The following is a 24,781-nucleotide window of genomic DNA, read 5'->3' as shown; positions in this document are numbered from 1 at the left end:
GAAATATTCACACTTCACTGAAGAGCCAGAGTTTGTCAGAGCAGATTAAGGGAAAACAATCTTTTGTTTCTTTCTGTTAGCATTTGAAATTGTGCCAGTGCTTTTCCTTGATTCCTTAGCAGATATTTTTTGGGCCTGTAATGAAAAGTGCTTGCAAAAGCATTTCCTCTTTATTTGGCGGACTGAGTCCATGCCAGTGGTCGAGGTCTGACTTTATAAAATGCCAAATCCGGACGGCAGATTCCATGATGACCTTGAAAAGTGGCTCTTTATCAAATTCAACATGGGACATCTTTTCTTTCTAAAATAATTATTGTTTCATCCTTTCTTTTCAGGATGAGCAGAAACTACAAGAGAGTTTAAAGCAAGCTGCTATCATTATTGCTGCCTTAATCAAAGAAAGAAATTCTGGACTGGTTGGTCAGCTCCTGGTAGCATGAAGAGCACAGAAAATGACCCATTAGGCTTTTTAAAACATCAACCCAAGTATCTCTGTTGTGCTTCATTTCCCTGGGTCGTGTGAGGTAGAGTGTTTAAGTTGTTTTCTTTGTCATCTTATAATTAATTTGTAGGCTGTGATACTTAGATGATAGAAGTGGATCAATGCTTATATCTGTAAAGCAAACATATTTTTGTGTATGTCAAATATTAATTGCTTGGACTAGAAAAGAGTAGATCAATAGAAAATAATAACCTTCACTAGAGGAATCTGTCCACAAAGGCATGAAAGAAATAAGGATGAATAAGCTATTCTTTCAAGGAATAAGAATTTGGAAAACTCCAGCTGTTGTCTTAACTCTATGATAATAAATTACACTGTAATAAAGCTAATGGATAAGCTTCAGAATTATTCTCAATCCTGAAATTGTCCACTCACCATGTGGTGGTTTATCTTTTTGCCTTTCATCGAAATTTTCCTGATCTTAAAAAAAGAGAGAGGTTGACAGTGAATGAAAGTCCTTTGTATCAAATATCTTCCCCTTGTGTCTCATGTAGGAGATGGAATCTCTTAAGGTTTTCTATTATTTTTAAATTATATCTTAAATATTTTCCTTGATTTATGAAATATAATTATTACTGACATTGTCTTAAAGGGCCTCTATTTTTTTATGAATAGGTTTTTTAAAAGTCCAAAAAGCTTCATAAGTTATTTTGGTCAATCACTGGTTAGTCATCTTCTGGAGAATCTGTTTCATCATATAGAGTTGAAGTGGTGATTATTCTTTTGATACAAATACTGTTAAATTTTAAAATCACGTTCTTTCCAATTACCATTGGTGTATGCATCTTAAATATTAGTATTTTTCCTTCCATTTTTAATCACATGTTTCTAGTCATTAGAGATGCCTTTTATTTTATACATGCTTTTATTTTATACCCACAGATTAAAATAGATTCTAGGGTTTAGATTGCCTGTGGAAATTATAGAAGTTGATGAAATATTGTCAGTTAAAGATAGACTGTAGTTTATCTACATGGTAGAATTTCTTTTTTAACATGGTGGTTGATTTTTCCCTATATATTTCAAGTATCTATGTAATAAAGTTTACATTTTATATTTAAGCAATAATGAATAGAATATAATGGGCATGGGATAATTAATGCAATTCATTCTTGTAAATGAAATGTATTATTTATATCTGAATTCCTGGGATCACCCTTTTTTTTCTCTCTCTGAGAAAGATAAGAAACCTAAAATCCATTGATTCAAATTCTCAAGGATAAAAATATGTGGGCAATGTGTAGTTTGGGTATAATGTCCCTGTGCCTGTTTAGGTAGTTAACTATGTGGTAAAAGGCACTGAAAGGCCCAGTTGCAAAGTCCTTACCCTATGCCTGAAATATTTTAAGACTTTGAAAGTACTCATAAAGGCAGAAGAGGAAATGTTGTCAAGGTTTTAAAGAGTGCCTTTAAGAAGGCAGCAGGAAACTGGGCATATGTATGGTGCAGTAAAATCACCCTGCTCTGTGGGGCCTTGCCTGAATTGACATAGATTTCAACTTAATAAAAGAATATCATAGCAGACAAGAATTTATCCTGGGGTAATTAATATGACTTTACCCTAGGCAATTGGAGACACTTAGTGTAATTAAGTTGCATTAATATAATATTAAATGTGCCTAAAAAATAATTATAGTCTTTCAATCTTACAGTTTATAAAGCAATTGACAGCATTTGAAATTGAGAAAGAAATCTCCACATCCTTCTCTATTTAGATAAGGAAATTGGGGCTCAGGAATCTTAATTAGGTTGGTAAAAGTCAAGTAGCTGCATGGTAACAAGGAAGGGCTTAAACTCAGGACTGAGAATAAGTGTTACCTTGTATCACCACCTAATAATGACTCCTGGCAAAGACTTCCAAAAGAGAGTCTGGGAGACACAAGGCAGAGGCTCTCAGTGAGTGCTGGAGGAATGGATAAGGAATGGAAAGGGTGGACAAACTCGATGAAAATCCTGGAACTTTTGGCTTTTCAGCAATCTTTCCAACATGCATAAATTGTACAATAGCTAAGGGTGAAAGGAGTGGCCAGAGTTACTGTCTTATGAAGATAAATTCTTTCATTAAGAGATCCAGAAGCAACTTTGCTGTTATTTTTATCACTGCTCTGTAAATTTAATTACTTCAGTAAAAGCTGTCTATTCTCACTATATTTCCAAAATATCTTTTATTTATTATTATAATTTTTTAGATTTCAGATCAAACAGTGTTTGCGTTTGTTAGGTAAGGTCTCTGTTTTACTTGTGCCCCTCACCCAAGAGGTGTGCTGTGTACCCTTACATTGTACCCATTAGGTGAGAGCACACCAAACACCCTCCCTCCTCTCCTTTTCCCCCTTGCTCCTCCCCTCTTCCCCCAGCTTGAATCAAACTGAGTTTTTCTCTTGTGTGGGCCTGTATTAGTTCTTCTACTGGCTTCATATTAGTATTGAGTACATTAGATACTTGCTTTTCCATGTTGTTGGGACTATAAACTAATACAGCCTCTTTGGAAAGAAGTATGGCGAATCCTCAAAGAACTCAAAATACGGTTCCGTTTGACCCTGCAATCGCATTATTGGGCATCTACCCAGAAGGAAAAAAAATCATTTTATCATAAGGACATTTTCACTAGATTCTTTATCACAGCCCAATTTATAATTGTCAAGATATGGAATCAACCCAAGTGCCCATTAACCCATATATGTATTAATAAACTGTGGTATATGTATACGATATAATACTACTCAGGCATAAAAAAGATGGAGACCTTACATCTTTTGTATTAACCTGAATAGAGTTGGAGAACATTCTCTTTAGTAAAGTATCTAAAATCTCTTTTAAAATAATGGTAATTAGGCCTCCAGATTGCTGAAATTGCGTCTAGCTGTGGAAAATTTTGTGGAAAGACTATTTATTATGTTTCTAAATTTTTGCTACTTAGTTAAATGGAATTTAAAATTAGTTATTTTAGGAATTCAACACAGTGTGAGCAATGGTTTGAGTAGAAACATACTGTTAAGAGGACTTCTTTCCCCTCATAAAACTGCTTAATTTGAGAGAATGACTTGTTACAGGAATACTTACCTACCGATAAGAGTCAGACCCCTGTGTTCTGTCAGAGCTGTTGTTACTGTGATCACGTTAAACATTTTGAATTGGTTTAAAGAGAAAACTTTTCTCCCGTGTTAATTTTTTGTAACTATTAAATTTTACTTTATTTAAATACAGTGATCATTTTATAAAAATCAGATTTGTGGAACATTCTCTTACATTAACCTCTGCAAATTTTACTTTACTATTGAAACTATGGATTTGCAAAAGCATACATCATAACATTTTAATTAAAATGTTCAGGAAACTATTTGGGAGAAGAAAGATTGAAGTTATATAAAAGTTTAACTTGAAAATAAACAGAATAAATGAAAGGTTGTCAGTATGGCTTAAGATCAGTGAACTTTAAGTATCTACGTAAGTGGTGTTTGGCATTGTAGCATTTACATATGTTCTGTACATGTTGGTTTCAAAATTGTGAATATTATGTGCATATTTACAAGTAAAATACTATTAAAGACTCTAGATGTTTTCTTCATAAAATAAGTAACATGTAAGTAAATTATATGTTAAAATCAAATGGCATTTTCATTTATGTTTAGTGTATATGTATGTATTTTTTCAACTAAATCACACTTGAAAAACTAAATGTAACATTCTCAAAATACTTATATTAATATGATACTTTATATTGTAGAATTTTAAGTCCAGAGCTATTATTCTATAAAAAATATTGAAAAATTATAAAACCAGAAGTCTCAATTAGATTTTCTCCTCTTCCCCTCATTGCTAGCAGGTTTCCTGGTAATTATAGTGGCCACTAAGGGTATCAAAGCTGTACTCAAGCACAGTCAAACAAGTATTGTGATTAGGTAACAATGTCTCTGTTGAGTTGAATTATTGTTCAGAATTATTATCCTTACCTTCCACTGGAGGAATATATTCACTTCTTGACTTTGGGATACATCATGTGACCTGCTTTGACCAATAGAGTGAATCAGAAGTGGCAGTGTGCCATGGAGACTAGGCGTTAAAGAGAGCTATGTTTGTGCTTCTGCCACCACCACGAGAAGAATGTGCCCAGCCTACCTGTGTCACATACAGGAGAAAGACAAGGACCTAGTCAGCTGACCACCAGCTAAGCCACAAATGGCTGAAAGGCTCAGCTGAGATAAGCAGAGCCCCCTAGCTCAGTTCTGTTGACCTCCAGTAGACATGTCAGCTGAATAAATCCTCATTGTTTTCTCATAGTACTAAGTTTTCAGTCTTTTCACTGCATGCCAATTGGTAACTAAGGAAAGAAAATCTGTGGCAGTGTACAGTATAGAATGTATTTGTCCTCACAAGTCTCATGTGTATCTGGAGGCAGAATGTTTATAGGAAAATTGTTAGGGCAATGATCCCAAAGTACTGGAGGGTTCTGCAGCTAACACATTCCCTGTTCAGTAATTTCTACAGGATAAAAATAGGACTGAATATTTGAGAAAAGTTTTCAAAAGAGGTGAAACTGTCTTGGATCTCAAGTTATAATGATTAAGAAAATGGGCATTTAAAATAGATAATAAAAATAGCCAACATTTATTGAATTATTACTAGTTTCCAAAACTGTTCTTTGTTCCTTACATGTATAGAATTTCTTTATTCTTCATAATAACTATGTGCTATGTAGTACAGCCATTGCCATTTAGAAGATGGGGGAAAAAGACATATGCCTTCTGAAAAACTTATTCAAAGTCAACTTAGCAGCAACTAGGAGAAATGGGATTCATATTTGGTTATTTAGCTTCATATCCTATTTTCCTAAGCACTGTATTATACAGTAGTACAAATCATACCATTTTAAGACTCCTTAATGAATGAATTTCAAAGATGGGAGTTTCGGTTTTTTTCCTTTAATAGCAAAAGGAAGAAAATGGGTAAAGCCCCATTACCCTTCATAGTTTCTGTCCTTTCCCTTTCCTTTGCCCATCATCACCCCTGACAGAATTTAGAACATTCTTGGATGTGTATGTGCTGGTGAAATCAACCAAGACTGATGCCCATATAAGATGATTACCAATGCCATCTGTGTGAGATCTAAAACTGTTGGATTTCCTCAGGCAATGAATGATAGGATACTTGGATTATGAAAATGGAAGATGAACTGGAATAAGTGTATACTTCTGGATCTACAAGAAGCAGGCATGTAGCCATTCACGCCTCAGCAACACAGCAAGATATGAAAAGCTCTAATCCATTTACCGTCTTTATAAGAGAAAGGAAGGTCTAGGGAAGGATCTGAGAATAAGAAAGGAAATCTTCCCTTGCCATGGGATTCCCTTCATCATGTATGTTCACCCTTGTTTGCTCAATAGGAAGATTTGGGTGTGAATCATGTCCAGTTTGATGAGTGAGGCCAGAGTGAAGCCAGATTGTTTCTCCCTTCCCATCTGAAACACTGAAATCTTTGATTTTTAAAAACGTCCTCATAGCTGAAATGCATTATGCAAATTAATTCTCCACTTAGGGTGCTAACAAATAATCTCAACAGTTGTTAAAATATCTGGGTCTGCTTGGCAGTATAGATGAAACCTGGCTTGTCGAATGCAATATTTTTATTCTAATTTAACCTTAATAAATCCCTGTAGGGTCTCAATAAGGTAGGTCTGCATTAACCTTGTAATATGTTCACTACGAGCTGGCAGATGCAGAGATTAAGTACTCAGGATCACCCAACACACTGGAAGCCAAACTGAGTTTGGGAATCCAGAATGGATTCTTTGGCCAGATCTTTCTTTCTTTCTTTTTTTCTGTCTTTCTTTCTTTCCTTTCTTTCCTTTCTTTCCTTTCTTCCCTTTCTTCCCTTTCTTTCTTCCTTTCCCTTTCCCTTTCCTTTCTTTGTTTCTTTCCTTTTTTTTTTCCTGGAGAGACATCCACGTTGGCCAGGTCTGTCTGTCTGTCTGTTGTCTGTCTGTCTTTCTTTCTTCCTTCCTTCCTTTCTTCCTTCCTTCCTTCCTTCTTTCCTTCCTTCCTTCTTTCCTTTCTTCCTTTCCTTTCCTTTTTTTTTTTTTTTTTTTTACTAGAGAGACAGTCTCACTCTGTTGCCTAGGCTAGATAGAGTGCCACAGCCTCAGCTGATCTCATAGCAACCTCAGTCTTCTGGGTTAAAGTGATTCTTCTGCCTCAGCCTCCTGAGTAGCTGGAATTATAGTTACCTGCCACAATGCCTGATTTTTCTGTTCTAAGTAGAGATATGGTCTCACTATTTCTCAAACTCCTGAGAGATCTTCCTGCCTGGGCCTCCCAGAGTGCTAGGATTACAGGCATGAGCCACGGTGCCTGGCCAGCTTTACACAGTATTTTAAGGAATTGACTCACAGATAGGATGTACTATTCTTAAGGTTTAAAAAGTCTGATGTAAATCTACATCCAGAATTTTACCTGGATGCATTCCATTATTTTCCATTCTGCAGCATTAAAGTTCAGCTTAGAGGCAAAGCTTCAACAAGAAAATCCTAGTGATCTTTTTGACCTGAGTGAAGGCATGATTTGAGATTCCACATTTAGGCCATTTTATAAGAATTTTCACGAGTATGTAGACCATAATGATTGTATTATTTGGATAAATTTTGGCAAAACATCTAGTAGATTAACTGAATCAGGTTTCTGGAGTTTTGCCATTTTGGAGCTATCCATTATGTGTTCTTTATCCTACCCTCTAACACGCACTATTGAAATATTGGTATGTCAGTTTTTGGTATGATAGTTTTTATTTCTATATATTTTTAATTTCTTTATTTAGAATCTACCAATTCTCAATATTGATATGGCAGTTATTGGTATGTGAGTTTTTATTTGTATATTTTTGCTTTTCTATTATATGCATTGGAGTCCTTAATTTAGTTGAAGGTCTAAGTGGATAACAAAACATCCCTTTGAGGAAAAGGAGGAAACAGAATGATAAAATCTGAGTGCTAACTAATTTTGTTCAATAGTTGAGAGGAATTTCTTTTCCATCCTGTGTGTGTGTGTGTTTAAGACCTTGTTGGGGTCATAGGCTTTTTTTTTTCTTTTCTAGTCTGAATAGAATATTATTCTCTGTAATCCCACCTGAGTTTTAAAAATGTGTTATTGAACTGCTTGGGTCAGGAATTCAGTTGCCTGTTTTACTGAATGGAGATATGTATGACCCTATGGTAAAAGAATGCTATTCAAAGACATTTCCGCCTATTTGTTTCTTGGATCAGTTAACGTTCACAAAAATCTGGAAAGAGGCCAAAATATGTAAACAAAATGAATGTTTAGGATCCCAGTGGGAATATCCACAAGTTCTGCCATAAATCAGGAATTTAAAATAAATGAGGATAAATACACTATCTGATAAGATAGCAGGGAGAAGCAACTATGGACCAACTATTCTTGGCTCTGGTTTGGGAATCTTATGAATATTAAAAGTTGGGTTAATCATGAGGTTATGCAAAAGGCCATTCCTTCCCAAGCCGATGTACCTTGCCTAAATGGGATTTTTTTTTCTTTTTGGTTTTACTAACTTTTAATTGCTTATAACAAACAGCCACTCGACTTGAAGCCACCACTTTATATTCTCTAGCACACTATAATATGCAAATTATTTATCTTTGTCATTAACAAGGAATTCATGACTATATTTGCCTAATTCAATGAATGCAGTGAAGGATGTTTTGAAAGACGGGAGGTTTTTTCCTATGGAGCTTTTCTGATGGATGCTTTTCTCAGAACTGTCAATCTCAGCGTATAAACTGAAAACCGTGTTGGGAAGAGATAAGGAGTCGCGTGGCCTTCTCTGCTCTTCACATCACCTTTCACCCAGTGCTAAAACTTAAATATAAAACTTTCTTAAGGAAGACAACCCACACGTTTGATTTGTCAGCATGATAGTTCCATGAATCTCTCTCTGTGTGCGTAGAGAAAGAGGAGCATAGAGAAATAGAAGGGAAAAAGTGTATTTGTTCAGATGAGCATTTTCTTAGAGTCCTAAAACGATTGCAATGTGAGTTTGTGCTTTGTATGCACTTCTAGAGATCAGGTGCCTGTAGTCTGTAAAACCTACTTCAGATTTAGTAAAGTGGGAAAATAGAGCAAATGAATATATCTTAAGCATAATAAATACATGTTTACACAGAGTAATTATGAGTATGTGATAATCCTCATTGGCAATGCACATTGGACTCATTCTTTAATTGATTGTTATTATTTTGGTAGTCCCACTAGCCCATGATATAAAAATGAGATTGCACTTCCATTTTTTTTTAAACCCCATTTCTTATAATATGAGCTCACATCATTTCTGTCAGGAACTGGCCTGACTCACAGTATGCTCCCCAGCAATTTCAATTGCATGAGCTCCTCAGTTTCATTTTTCATTTTGTCACCATGTTCTTACCCTCATGAGGACCATCAGGCTTTTTCATGAAAAAGCTACTCTGCCTGATGCCACCACCTCTGGACTTAACCATCCCCTTGTGGCCCCAAGGGGATGGGGTGTCCTTGAATCCTGGGCATTAGTTGTGGACTCTCTTCCAGCTCGCTCAGAGAGCTTGATCTCAGATGCATTCAGCTGAGTAGGGTGGGGGCTAGAGTCTCCCTGAAACATCAGTAATCATTCTGTGCAAGAGGGACGTGTATTCTGCCAGAGAGAAGCAAAGGGAGCCTTGCCACTCACATCAGGCCTCCATCCACTTGCCTCACTATCAGAAATGCTTCAGCTCCCTGGATGTTTGGGCCCATTTACTACTAAACCAAAGGATGAGCAATGCCTACTCTCTGCTATCTCCTCAAGTCCTGCTAGCCAAAGGACTTGCCTTATTCATAACATCAAGATTAGATGAGATTAGATAGCCCTGTCATCTCTTCTTTACAAGAAATATGCTCATGTATCTAATAAATACAAAATAGTGTGGATACTGATGCTTTCTCTAAAGTCTGGCTTTTTAGTTTCAGCCACAATCAACTATAATACTTTAAAAAATATTTTTTCCAAAATATATTACTTAACTGAGAGAAATTTTTGATTCTAATAAATTAAACAATTTTACCAAGTAACATAATCATGGCAAAGTATGTACAAGACTCTTTTTCCTATATAAAATCTCTATGATCTTTATTGTAAAAGAGTATCCTGAAGACAAATTAATTATTTAATAATAATTGCTATTAATCTGTGTTTTATTCTTTACCAAGTAATTTTCACATTATCTGATGTAAGTTTCTTGAGAACACACATTCGTGTTACATCAGAGTCTGAGGCTTGTAGCTAGTATCTGCCATGGCCAGTCCTGAAAGATTATATTTTTTGGATTCCCCTTACATTGTTACATCAGTTACAACATGAAAGCGACTCTAGAATCGCTAGAAACATTACACAGGGGAAAAGCAGTGAAGCCTTTGTAAGGAGTACAAAGGGCAGGAGCCTGCCTCCTTATCTTGGAAACTGAAGACCGCAGCAAGAATGAAATGCTTAACAAGTTTTGAACAAGTTAGACGATTAGATTAGAAAGCAGCTGTCTGGGCTGGTTGGAATAGATTAGCAGTATAGATTAAAAAGTAATTAATATCTCCCCCCAAACACAGTATATGTTCCCATTTAAAAGTTAACTAACCCAGACCATTTGCCCATTCCCCTACACATTCTTCCCCTTAGGTCTTTCTCACAAGACCACCCATATGTCACATATGGGGACATAGTGTCCTTAACTCCTAAGTAATCATGATGAATCAGCTCATGCTATATTGTAAATGTTGTTGAAACACAATAAAAAGGTTGGTGAGATTTCAGATGGGGAAGCTTCTCCTGGTGCTGCTTTATCTGGTGGGAGTGCTGGCCTCTCTAAGCCTCATCACTTGCTGCTCCAGAAATAGCTGGGTGTCTGTCACATGTGCTCCTCTGCTTTAGCCAGGTTCCAAGGAAGTCAGATGGGAACTGTGTAGCAGACCAAGCCCTGGCCCTGTTATTTTGGGGGATCTCTTACTTTGTAAGACCAAGACCTCTAGATTCTGTGGAAGTTCTACAAAATGATAAAAGGCAGAATTTCTACTCTTCCTGAGACATTTCTGGAAAGGTGAGGAAGATAGAAATTATGACAATGGAAAGTAGTATATGGCAAAAATGAAGTAAACGATATTGTGAGGTGCTGACAGGAACTCAAAGGAGAGAATCTTCTGGCATCTGGAGGTACGGAGAATTCTCCGTCACATTATGGCCTTAGTACTCAAGATTTGGCTGAGGCTCCTACTAAATTTCTTCCCTAAACTTTCCTACAGGCAACATATCCTCTTGGATATGCACACAGCTCCAGTGGGGACCGCCACTTATGATCCATATTGGATTGTTCTATTCATTTATCTCTGTTCACTTTCAAGTTCATTGTTAAGATGTAAGCTCCTTGAGGCATTACGTTATACTGATCTGGTTACCTCCTGCTTTCATTAAAAATGACAGTGACATGCTCAGGTCCCTTTTGGGTTTAAGATTTGATTCTACTGTAGTAGCTGTATCATAATTCCTGATACTAATCCTTCATCTAGTGGGATATAAACCTTGAGTAATTTACAGCCTTGCTCAGCAAGGGAAAGAGAATATATAAATCGAGTGATTGTTTTAAAATTCACTAAAGTCTATGCAATGTGTCGAATCTCCGTTCATAAATTCATATATTCCAAAATATCTTTGCTTAAAAAATCAACTTATCCCTGAATTCAAGCCCTGATCCTGTGGGTCAGAAGAAAAGTCCATCAGGGGTGTTAAAGACACTGGGTCTAAAGCAGTGTTAAAGCATCAGAACTGTCCCTTTAGTTCTCAGCCATCGGTCTGTACTCTTGAGCACCAAGGACCCCACTGTCCCTGCAGGGGCAGGGGGCAGGGGCAGAAACACAACGTAGTTCCTGTCCTTGTGACAGGAACATCACCCTCTTCGAAATCTTTAAGCCTCTCTCTCCACCCCAGCTTGCTCACACTTTCTACTCTCTTCCCTTCCCCGGGAATGACCGTACCAGCCGCTGGGTTTGTCTTGCTGCAGAAACAGCAGCACCTGACACTTTAGGCTCTTCCCACTTTCCTTCCTTCCCCAAACCCTGAGGCAAGGGATGATAAATCAGGCTACAAGGTTTAAATACAAAGAGGGAAATGAACAGAGAGCAAAGCATGAGGGAATGAGTCCACAAGCCCAGCCTTCTGTCCATTAAGTGTTAGGTGAACCCTCTCTTCTCCATGCAGGTTTCTGGTCCCCTACAAACCCATGCCTCCACCCAGTATCACATGACTCCAGTCTTACGTCCTGTATCACCTACTGAACAATGTGTTTACACTTGGCCATCTTTTTAGTTTTCTCCCCTAAGCTTCACTTGGCCCTCAGGTTCATGTCTTCGTCAATGTTACTGCCTCTTGCTACTGCTCCCCTTCTTTCGGATCCTTTTCTACATTCCTCATGCCTTTCTTTGAGCCACCCATTGAATCTAGGCTTTCTTCTCCTCCTGCCATCCAAACTGTCTACACATTCATCACTCCAAGCCACTCGCGCCCTGTGTGCCACACACCCCAATAAATCACTCACCACTCCCTGGTCCCCACTCTCATCTTCTGCCTTGTCCTTGAACACAATGTTGCTGCCTGATGTGCTCCTATTGTTCCACTTTGTACAAGCAGTGGTTTCTTCTTCATCTACACAATCCCTACATGTACTTTATTATAGAACTTGCAGCATTTTAATACTAAACAACTTAAGTAAGAGTGGTGTCTATGCTGGCAGTCTTCCTTCCTTTCTTTGGGATGCCAGGCCATTCTCTCCTCCTTTTCTCCCCCATCTTCCTTTCTCTCACTCTCTGCTTTCTGTTCCCTTCTCTCTCTCTCATCTCTCTGCCCCACCCTCCTCCCTCTAATATAAAATAAACTTATGCTTTTATATTCTAATCTTAGCCTAGAGAAATTCTTTTCTCATCCTGAGAGCAGCACCTCCGGAGCAACTGAGCATTTTCCAAACCTGTCATTTGGTGACCCACATGGGTACTTCAGAAAATCACCTCTCTACCTCTAATTAAAAAAAGAAAAGTAGGGTCCCTTTCACTTTCTCTCTATCATGAGAAGGACTGACTTTCAACTCTCACTGGAAGTATTCTGAATTTTCTCTTTGTTCTTTCTAAATAAAACTTCTTGTTACCCTAAAACTTGTGTAGGTTACCTTTGCTCTCCATTCACACTGCCTGTACTGCTCTGGTTTTATTTCCAGTTTCCATTCGTTTTTGCTTTCAATTACCCCTGTGCCTCAGTTGAACTTTCTAGCTCAACCGAGTAACCAAAAAAATAAAAGAAAGAAGAAAGAAAAGAGTAGAAGGCATATTTTCTACATCTTCATTTTCTTTGAACCTAGAATAATAAATGTCGGTGACAGGTATGAAAGAAGTTAAGCAGAAAGGCAGGCTCAATACTGAATGAGCCTCCCAAATTTTCTTTCTTTTCTATAAGCTTTGTAAATAATGCTCTCCTCATCCTAAATTTCTGATCGACTTCTCTAGCAAGTAAACCCCCATTTTCCTGTTTCTGTATCTTCCATCATTGCAGTCCACCTCACCATTTGTCGTCAAGACCTAATCTTAGGCTAACACACCTGCAGTGGAACCAGACACGGTGCCTTCCTGACTGCACACATGCACACACCCCCTCCAGATCGTGCACTTTGATATTCTTGCTCTTACTGGGGACACCTCCCCTCCCCTCCGTCGATGGAATCCCCATCCTTCCTATAGTGTTCATTGCCATTCCTGCTCGGGAGCCTCTCTTTTCTATCTCTCTCTGTTCCTTTAGTAATGGAAGCTCCCACAGTAATGGGAGCTAAGTAAGACCTACAGGCACAGTGACCATGTTAATCATTTAGTGTTAGGGAAAAGCTACTAATGTGCCCAGGCTTCAGCATTATATCAGCCATTTGGTTAATTCCCATTGAGAAGAACAACTGAGTGTCATTAGGAGAGACTTTGTTGAAGGTAGTATGGCAAAAAATGTTGTCTTTATTTTGTTAAGTTCAATTCTGGCCTGAAAATCATCTGTCTGTTAACCAGATCCATCCTTCCAGGCCTTTCTCATATGAGCTTTGGTGGCATATCTCTCCTGCAAGTTATTTATCTGTATTTTGTCTTTATATGTATAAAAGTATCTTAATATAATTTTTTTTTGCATTTTTAAGAAGAAAAACTCTGGATGATCTGTTTCAATTAATAGTGATCAGAAATCTGTACAGAAAATCTCTCAAGAGATGAAAATAATACACAAAAGTTACAAAAAATAGCTGAGTAAAAGTGTATTAAATTCTATGCTTCTTCAATTGAATGACATTAGTAATTTGAAAAAAAATGAATGGTTTAAAAAGCTAGATGAATACAAATATTTTAGTCAATTGAAATGATGTTAAATTTCTGTCACAATATAGCTTAAAACTTATAATCAATGTACCCCTAAAATATTTTAGAATACATCTGCCCCCCAAAGAAGTGCAAATCATACTAAGGATACTATTTTAACACCCATTCCTGTCCATCCTCAATATGTGAAAATAAATGGAATCAGGTTCATATGAAAGCCAAATATAAAAAGTAAAAGCCTTTACAGGTAAACTCAGGAGTCAACCCTCAGTTTACACACTGAGTTGGGATACACGGATTCATATAACGTGTTTTTTCTCAATTAAAAGGCAAACACCATGTCCTGACTTACAACTGGCTGCTCTGTAAGGCCCAGCTACACTTTGCACATACCATGAGCATTTCATAGACACGTAGGACATTGATTTGGTAGAGATTAGTCATTAAATGATTGTCTGCTTAGAGACTATGGCAGAAGTAACTTTCACTAATATTTGACAATTAATTTCAGGCACTACACTGGGGGATTACTGTGCTATATTTCATTTCATCTAATGGAGAATACATGCTAGTGTGCTACTTAGAGTTCAATCCCTACCTAACATGAGCTATTTCTTTTGGTAATTTTACTTCTTAGGCTCTGTTACAGTGATGATCTATAGTTTTTATTTAAAGTTGGGCACTTCGATATATAGGAATTTAACAACGTTCTCATAGAAAGGGAAAAGAACAGAGAGGAAAGAGGTCCATTGTCAAATCATTTGAGTGGCCACTTAGCACCCGATCAAGTGAGTGCTCCTGAAAAATAAAGTCTCGTGGTCACTGGCATCTGTAACTGGCTTTTAAAACACACAATTTTCTTTGAAGTTTACCTTTTTCCTTGAATGCTTCCCTGAGGTATACAAAGAATTCAGATAAGTTCTTGAAACCCTCCTTATGTGTCTGTGGCTTCAGTGGAAGTTCAGCTCCATCTGGTGGTAGAGTTTGCCTTTGTGTTTGGACGTCCACACATGCCCTGTGTTGTGTTTAGCAGAGAATAAAGTCTATGCACATCTGTCCCTATATACGACGTACATTCCTCTGTTACGTATGTGTGTGTTTCAGGTTTTCCTATGTCATAGAAGTTGTAAAATATGCTGTATCTTTTAAATTGATACTGGCATTAAAACCCAGCATTCAGCATCCGATTATTACCATTGTTTCATGATACTCAGGGCTCAGAGATAAAAAGAATGATCTTCTTGTGATAATCACAAAGCAAATCTTTCCTCTTATCTCTGTCTCATATTCAGATTGTTTTTGATCTATACTTCTCCACTACAAAAGTTCATGTAGGCATTGGTTTTCAACTCATGTGTCACAGCATACCGGTGTGCTATGAAAGGATTTTAGGTGTGCTGCCAAAAATTTTAAAGTTAATTAGTTAAATTATTTTTGAAAGAAGTTCAAAGCACCGTAAGCATTTTTTTTTTACTTTTTTTTTAATATCAACATCATTTAAGTGTGCTGTGAGATAAAAACATTGAAAAACACTGATTTTGAGTCTTCTATGATTAATATAAAATCACAAAACTAATCTGAGGAAATATTTGAAAAATATTAACTCAAATAATAATACTGGCCAGTCCAAAACTTACTAACATAATTTATGTCTTTTCTTTCTCACAAGCATGTTAAGAAGTATTATAATGTTGAATAACATTATTTTGTAGCATTTAGCTTTAAAATTATTTTGGACTAAAAACCTAGGCAGAGTTTACAGACTGGAGAGGCCTCCAGCTGGGTTTGGCCCCCAGATCTGTTTTGTCATATCTGTATTAAAGACAAGAAATAGTTGCCTACATTTGTAAATCAGGAATTTGTATTTTAAAAAATGCAGTCATCTAGCAATCAGGGGCAGGCCTTTTTCTTACAAGGCAAGTAATCTCTACCTGAGGAGTAGCTATCCCTTTGTAGAGGGGCACACATTCCACTTTTCCACAGGCCCCACTATTCCTTAGTGTATCACACTCTGCCTTCTTCTTGCCTGGTTTCTGTAGCCATTCACATTCATGACCATTGTAGCTTATTTGTGATGCCTATCTGACAAATTTATAGTTTAGTACAAGAAGGCAAGGAAGAGAAATTGGTCATTAGTCATCAAAAATATGGAAAAAGAATGTTTTCTCTATCATTTTGTACCATGTTCCATGAGTGAAATAGGCGTTCTTCAGATGGGTTGAAATTTAAGGGCAAGGGATACCTTTCCTAACTAGTGAATCATGCAAATTTTAAAGTCTTGATGGTCTTTAAAGTGCAAACTCCTGGGGAACATTTAAACTATATTCTTTCCACCTTGAGATCATTTGATTGTTTTGGGTATCATCAGGTTACTGGCTTATTTCATAGAGGACACTGTACTGCAGAGAGAAAAAAAAAAATTATTGGTTCAGGTTCATTGAGGGTACTAAGAATTAGGTTACACTGTTTGCATTTGTTAGGTAAAGTCCCTCTTATACTTGTGTCCTGACCTCAAGAGGTGTGCATCCCTCACCTTCTTCCCTCCCTCCTCTCCCTAGTTCCTCCACCCCCCACCTTGAATTGATTTGAGTTTTTCTCTTATGTGAATATGTATTAGATTGTCTAGTGGCTTCATATTATAATTGAGTACATTGGATTCTTGCTTTTCCATTTTTGTGATGCTTTACTAAGAAAAACGTGTTCTACTTTCATCCAGATTAATACAAAAGATGTAAAGTCTTCATCTTTTTAATGGCTGAATAGTATTCCATGGTATACATATACCTCACCTTGTTCATCCGGTCCTGGGTTGGAGGGCATTTAGGCTGTTTCCACATTTTGGCGATTGTAAATTGAGCTGCAATGAACAGTCTAGTGCAAATGTCTTTATGATAAAAGGATTTTTTTCTTCTGGGTACATGCCTAGTAATAGGATTGCAGGATCAAATGGGAGGTCTAATTTGAATTCTTGCATACTTCCTTCCAAAAAGGTTGTATTAGTCCCACCAACAGTATTAAAGTGTTTTCTTTCCACATCCACGCCAGCATCTGCAGCTCTGAGAGCCCATTCTCCTGGGGTTAGGTAATATCTCAGAGTGGTTTTGATTTGCATTTCTAGGGAGAAAAGTTTCAATAAGGACACACAGCTCCTTGGCTGAAGAGTTAAAACTAAAATTTAGACTCTCACACATTCTGCCTTTTCCTTTCTATCAAACTACCACGTGAACAGTTAATATTACTACTAAGCCAATGATGTTTAGTTTCTCAGTCCAGTGATCCACTAAGGAACGTAAATATTTTGTGCTCTACTTTTTTTTTTTTTTTTTTTTTTGGTTTGCATTTTGCATCTTCATTTAATGGGGCACCACTTCCATGATAAATGATTACCATGTCATCATATCCTCACTAGTGAATGTAGGCAGAATAATGCCCCCTCCCAAGATACCTACATCTTAATCCCCATAATGTGCAAATACCTACATTGGCAAATACCTACATTGACCCTACATGGCAATGGAGAACTTAGGTTGAAGATGAAATCTGAGTTGTTACTCAGACAAACTTAAAAAGATTATTCTGGATTGAGGTTGTGGGCCCAGTGGTCACGAGAGTCCATAAAAAGTGAAAATAGAGACCAGGAGGAGAGTCAGCAGGAGGAATAAGTATGGAACAGTCAGAGACGCAGCACTGTTGGCTTTGAAATTGGAGGACGGAGCCACCAACTAAGGAATGTGACAGTCTTTTAGAAGCTGGAAAAGGCCAGGAAATAGATTTGTTCCAGAGCCTCCAAAAATGCAGTGCTACAAACACCAGGACGTTAGCCCAATGAGATGTGCACTGGCGTTCTATCTACAGAAATGTAAAGTAATAAATTAGTGGTGTTTAAGGTGCCAAGTGTGTGGTAATTTATTAGAGCAACAATAAAACACTGATACACCAGCAAAGAAGTCTTATCGTTTGCTTTCTGAAGTTTTCATGAAAATATTTTTCTAAGACATAAAACTATAGTACTAAACATAACTTTTAGAACAATGCAAACTTCCTACCACATTCTTCCCCTCTGTTGCCCCCTTCCCCTGAGAATTGCTTTTCTAACCCATTCCTACCCTATGTAGCAAGGAGAGGAGGTCCTGGTTAACGTACTGCCCATTGCACCAGGGAGCAGGGGCTGGCAAAAGGAGGCCGGTGGTACAAAGTTAACACTAGGGAGGAGGTCTCAAAAGGTACATACACTTCCTTTTTCCTGAGTATTCCCACAGTCTCTGCATAGGATATTTCAAAAATGGCATTATGAATATATTCTCAGAATAGTAGAGGCGATTTTGCTCACAGTTCATCTAGAATGTGTGGAAAAGCCACAGCCAATAGTGGTATAGACTTAAGGACGCCAGGTTTGCAGTGTATGGATTTTTAAGAATAAAGTAAGTGGAAGAGATTGAGAAGAAAGTGTAATTGATCAACATGAGTGGGGAAATAGAAGTCAAATGTGCAAGTATGGGCATGAGAATATTGAAAATTTATAAAGAGAAATGGATCTCAGCGTACATCTAGTATTTTATGTGTGTACATTACAGAATGTTCTAATTTGCAATGCTCTTATAGCAAAACAGAAATATGACTCAATTCTCTTCTAGGCTTATTATTAACATAGTGATTAGAAAATAAAATTTATAAATTTGTGTAGCCCTTCCATGCCCCTACTGGTGACCTTCTTCAGAATGCAGATTATGTTTTTTTATGATCACTTTTTTTTTCTTGAGACAGAATCTCACTCTGCCACCCTGGGGAGAGTGCTGTGGCATCATAGCTTACAGCAACCTCTAACTCTTAGGCTTAAGTGATCCTCTTGTTCCAGCCTGCCTGGTAACTGGGACTACAGGCACCTGCCACAATGTCTGTCTAATTTTTTCTATTTTTTGTAGAGATGGTGTCTCCCTCTTTCTCAGGGTGATATGGAACTCCTGAGCTCAGGCAATCCTCTCACCTGGGGCTCCCAGAGTGCAAGGATTCCAGGTGTGAGCCACTAGGCCTACTGCTCTTACGATCACTTTGTTCATACTATCTCTTCTCTGAGATGCATAACACATGTTAGGAGGATTTCTTTTTAATCTGCTGCTTTTGAATGGTAGAAAACTGCTGAATCACTCTGCAGCCTGCTAAGAGAGTAATGTTTCATGAGATTTTGGCACCGCCAGACCCCTTCATGGTCTGTATGGGATCGCTAATGAGCACATTTACAGTTAGGCAAGTGCTGGGGGGATGACGCACACACAGGCCAGGAGTATGGAAGAGAGTCGAGCTCCAGATACAGACATTCATGCAAGCGGATCTCACGGGAGGCTGCTCCTCAGAACATGCCAGATTTGCAAGGAGAAGGCTGGGGATATCAAGTATCAGTACATTCAAATAATTAATAACATCAGCTAAATAGGTCAATAAATCATGACACTCTAAAAAGAATATATAAAGAAATGAGTCCAATAGGAAAATGTCATGTTTGTTTTATTCAGTTATCAATGAAAGAAATAAATAAAATTCATCTCTCCAGCTTCACCTAGTCGTCTGATGGTCTGAAAAGTTCTCACACTCAGGTTTGGATTTTTAATATATTTTTTTTTGGAAGCACATCAAATGCTAATTTCATTGTTTATCTTGGTATTCACATCAACAAACATAATACCTTCTAGATAATAGTCTCTCAGTGGATGGGGGAACAAACAAATATATGAATTCAGCCATTTTTTTTCCCAATTTATTGGCACATTTTGTGTCTTAACCCAAAGAAAGATCTAAAGCTGCTCATTCCTTTGCTGGTCTCAGTTTCACCCTTGGCTTTCCCCAAGATCGAGGTGGTTCTAGAATTTAGAGAGAAATATTTTACAATATGGCCTTTCAATGTTGGCCAACTTTGTAATCTAGTGCTCACTCAAAGAAAACAAATTCTTTTCCCGTACAGAAGGGAAATAAAGAAAAGGTGAGTTGGTCTTCAAATGTCAGTTTCTAAGGTGTTTGTAAAGGCTTATGGAGGATGCCCCTTGTGGAGGCTGATGTTTTAGAGATAAGCCCATTCCTTCCGCCCTTGTGGAAGACGTTTTCTAAGTACTTGGTGCTGTGATGTGATTCTAACTTTTCAGAACATCATTTGGGGTTTTTGTTAAATATGTTGCTTAGCAGGCAGTGGCTCTGAAAGTCAGTGAGCAGGCTTTGGGTTGCACGTGTTTGTAGAAATTGCACTTGAGAGGGCGGCGCCTGTGGCTCAAAGGACTAGGGCGCCGGCCCCACATACTAGAGGTGGTGGGTTCAAAGCCGGTCCCAGCCAAAAACGGAAAAAAAAAAAAAAAATTGCACTTGAGTGCTGCTGATTATTTATGTCCAAGGCCATGATTTGAGAAATGTTGCCTTAGATTTCTTGGTATGTTATATTGTTGTTTAGTTGTTTGTACAAAACAACATTGGTGTTTGTACTAAACAATCTAATCTATGATGCAATCTGTGGTATCTAGTTGTCCACATCATGATACCTCTCCTCTGCTCCCACCAGGCAATTGTGTAATGATCTTAAAAAGTCATGCTTCTAGCAAAAGTCCCATAATGCTCCCCTGGTGTAGATAGCACACTGCTTTTGAAAAGAGGCTAAGCTTTCCTTTTTGCAGGAGAGTAGATCTGGGCTGGCCTTAGACAGTGTGAATCTCTGGTGTCCTCACCGCTTCCTTTCCATCCTGTGTTGACAGTGCCCTATCTGCCAAGGTTTCCTATCACACACCCAAGCCTGTCCTATGTCTCATGGATCTATCTCCACACCTTTCTTAACTCCCTTTTCCTATCAAAACACTTCTTTCAGAAGCAGATAATTCAAAAAGGCAAATTAATTTGTTCTATGGTTCAAATGGAAGTTAATAAAGGTTGGTTAACCCAAGTATTCAACCTGGAGCTTCATCTTCCACAGCAAGCATGGCACTGTGGGACCTTTCTACTCAGACGTAGGTTCTGTGCTAGCTCCAAGAGGTAAAGTGGCAGAAGGATTTTTCTGCTCAAGGGTGAACATAATGGTAGAAATTTCATTATGAATCATGTTATTTTTCAGCTTTATTGCTGTATAAATGACAAATAAAAATTGTATATACTTAATATTCATAAAAGTGGTGCCTTGGTGTACATGTACATTGTGAAATGATGACCACGGTCAAGCTAATTAACCTATCGATCACATCACAGACTTCCTTTGTGTGTATGTACATGTGTGTGTTTGATGAGAATACTTATTAATTATTCATTTGGCAATAAAATATTAAGTACACACTACATCATTATTAACGACACCATGCTGTCCGGTAGGTCTGCAGAACTTACACAACTGATGCAAGTTTGTAGCCCTTAACTAACTTGCACCCTGATCACCACCACTCTGTTTCTGTGAGTTTGATATTTCGATTCCACATGTAAATGAGATCATACAGTATTTGTCTTTCTGTGTCCGGCTTATTTAATTTACCATAATGTCCTCTAGGTTCAAAGGGCAGGATTTTCTTCTTTTTTAAGGCCGAATAATATTCTGTTAGGTATATGCACATACACACCATATTTTCTTTATTCATCCACTGACAGATGCTTGGGTTACTGCTATATCTTCGCTGTTGTAAATCATGCCACAATGAACATGGGAGTGCAGATATCTTTTGAGATAGGGATTTTATTTTCCTGGGATATATTCATATATCCAGATGTAAGATTGCTGGATCATATGACAGTTCTATTTTTGATGAACCTCTAGTATGATTTCCTTTAAATTGGATGGTAAATCTGAGCATCTAATAGCAGAGGCATGGCTTGAGCCTCTTTCCTATGACTAAATCATGCTGCTTTGCACACATATTATTGTTTCACCCTTTGGGCTTTAAATCCTTTAAGGCCTTTTAGACCTCACACAGTTTCTTCCATGCAGTAGAAATGAATTACTCAGTTTCATGAAAAGAGAAACATTTAAAAATTATTAATTGATAGTTGGGTGAATATTTATCTGCATAAATTTATTTTCTGTTATGTACAACACTCAGTTTTCGATGTGATGAGGCATAGCATATATAATGGCAAAGGAAAAATAATCATTTTATGTTTGTAATTTCATGGATTATAAACAATGCAGGGATAACCCTGTCTGAAATATTTTTTAAATGGCTTCTTAAGAGTATTGTTTTTCACTCGTTTAGTAGCTACTCTTATACTGAGATACAGTTCAAGAAGCTGCTGTAAGGACAGACAAAATGGAAAAGGGAATAAACTCTTCCCGGATTCTTCATGAGGCCCAAGAAGTGCTTCACAAAGAGTGGAATTTGGATTTGGTATAAACAACTTCCTAACAATGATGCCACACTAGTCAAAGCAGCTTTCTTGAAGGAGTCAAAGCATGAGCTGACCAACTCCAAGCCTCCTGCATCAGAGGACAACCTGCACAGACCCTTCCCATGCCGGGTATAGAAAAAATCCTGAAGCTCAAAACGCACTGAAGTGTGCAGGGAGGTACTGAACGTTCATTTTCTAAATGACCACTAGAGGGAGTATAACATCATAAATATTTCTTTTGCATCTAGTAAGCCTCAAGAGTGCAAATACCAAGAATTTATTTTCATACTCTTAATATTTTTCTCATTGAAATCTTATTGAATAGTCTGACAACAGAAAGATTGTGCCAAGAAAATTATTATGATATATAATATGTAACATTAATATTTGTATGTTTAAATGTGAAAAGTATTGAATTTCAAATTGTGTGGAAATCAGTAAGATCAATTATTTGTACCAAACAATGTACAGCATCTTGGGATGTGGGTAAACTCCACCAGATTTTTTATGGTCTCGTGTTGTTACTGTTGTTTTATTTGCCATGGTTACAATCGATATATTTACCTGTCTGTCATTTTCTGTGACAGTATTCCCAGACATTTAAAATTAACAATTTCACGGGGCAACTGTTTTGGTTATATAGCAGCAAAAATCAAATGCTTAATTGTTAAGTTTATAAAATATCTGCCTTAGGAAAAATAAAAAATGGGTATTTCTCAGGGGTAAAAAGCTCTGCTCATTCCAGAATGGGTGGTCTGAATTTTAACTCGTTTTCTTTCATATTTCCATTAAAATTTTATATGTTTGTCCTGGTCTCTGTAAATAATTTGAAATATGGTCAAATTCTGGTGTAAGTCTCCAAGTTCTATTTTATATTGTACTTTTTATATTTGACTATTTGGAGGAGAACTAAAAATAATTTATATACTCTATTTTAAAACATCGAGCAATGAAACACTGTTTAAGATGTACTAAAATAAAATTTTCATTAAAAATTATGATATTTACTCTTTATATGATAAAATGCATTTTAAGTTGAATGTATATATTTTTCATAAAGGGAAAAGACGCACATGTGTGTGGTTATTTTGAATTTATTTTTTAATAAAAAACTTAATTTCTTAATATCTTGACTATTTAAGAACCGTTTCTAACAGATTTCCTTTTTTAGTTACCTATTGTTCGCATCAAGGGCCACACAGAAGTTTTCCCCTAAGTCTTCCAGCTCACTGAAAATTGTTTCTTCTCTTTAAAGGAAAGTATTTTCTTTCTTTTTTCCAGGGCAGTGACTCAACTACACAACTTTGCAACTGATTTGTTACAGTGGAAACTTCTAGGTTATTGTGATTGCTCATTGCCTGTTAATAAGTGACTGGGAGAGGCCTGATTCCCGGACCTGATTTTTCCCTCCTTGCTCACATCTGCCTCTCCTCCCCTCAGTGTTCCGAGGACCAGGTCGGCACCTCCATTTCTCCCACTAAAACCGTGTCTTTGACCTCAAAAGCCAGGCTTTGTTATCATGCTTTCTTCATATTGAGAAAAATCTGGTATGAAGTGAATACATATTGGTTGTAAACAATGGAAAATATACAAATGGTACTGAAGGGTAAAAAATAAATATCAAAAGCAAAACAACTCGCATGGCAAGAAAATACAACGATTGAAGTTAAACAAATATGTTTTCCCTTTCCTTTAGATGTTGCTCTCTCTCTGTGCAGTGTGAATCTTTCCAGATATTTTCTGGCCTGTGCAATCCTGTATATACATACCTTGTTATATGTTATACATACATATTTCTTTTCTTTTTTTTTTTTACAAAAATGGAGTCAGGGCAAAAATATTCTTCAGTGAGTTGCCTTTCCTACTAACAAAGTATTTTTAAGATGTTTGTGTCAGTACACACAAGATTACTTCATTTTTTGTAATTGCCTAAAATCGCTTATTTTACTTAGATCATAGGTTCCTATGAGTAGACGTTTATATTGTTTCCAGTATTTCATTTTATTACAGTCTGCTACAGTGCAGAAACTTGAATAAACATCCTTGGGATCGTCTGCATTTCCTACGTTTTTATAAATAACATCCTACAGGTAGCTGAAAACCCAGCTGGCTTGTTATTAGTTACGTTTTAGCCATGGCTGACGATTTGCACAAAGCTGTAGAGATGTTCGAGTCTCATGTTGTTCCGTATCTCTGACCGATACTTACTTCTAACAACAAAACATGCTGGTTGCCAACAGGCAGATTTCAAAACAAAAATGGTCATTTTTCTGAGTGTATCTCTGCTGCAAAGTGAAAGAAAATCATTTGTCTCCATAATTCAGGTGGGAAACTCATACAGAAAAGATTGAAGGGGGAAATTCCCTCACTGAATTCCCAGAATCACTCTGACTTGAGATCAGGTTTATTGACTATGAGATTAATTATCGGATGTTAAATTTTTTGTTTTTACTTAAATAGCAAGCATAAAGTGGTTAGGTCAAAATGTACTAGGCATACACTCTGGAGTACTTGTGGTAATTAAAAACAACAAATTAAGAC

The 24,781-nt window shown here is 37.2% G+C and overlaps 1 protein-coding gene across 1 annotated transcript in view; it reads left to right on the top strand.

Annotated features, from left to right (window-relative positions):
• The window catches only part of ISPD (isoprenoid synthase domain containing), a 308,561-nt gene extending 307,584 nt beyond the window's left edge, over positions 1–977 (top strand). Inside the window, exon 10 of the mRNA XM_003782721.3 lies at positions 336–977. Within this exon, the coding sequence (XP_003782769.1) occupies positions 336–440 (105 nt within the window). The 3' untranslated portion in view covers positions 441–977. The remainder of the gene's footprint in view (positions 1–335) is intronic.
• The last annotated feature ends 23,804 nt before the right edge of the window (positions 978–24,781 follow it).

This window comes from Otolemur garnettii, unplaced genomic scaffold (assembly GCF_000181295.1).
Source record: "Otolemur garnettii isolate 467f Iridium unplaced genomic scaffold, OtoGar3 scaffold00005, whole genome shotgun sequence".
Classification (NCBI taxonomy): domain Eukaryota; kingdom Metazoa; phylum Chordata; class Mammalia; order Primates; family Galagidae; genus Otolemur; species Otolemur garnettii.
The sequence above is the reverse complement of the archived record's forward strand: the minus strand, read 5'-3'. Positions and strand labels throughout refer to the sequence as shown.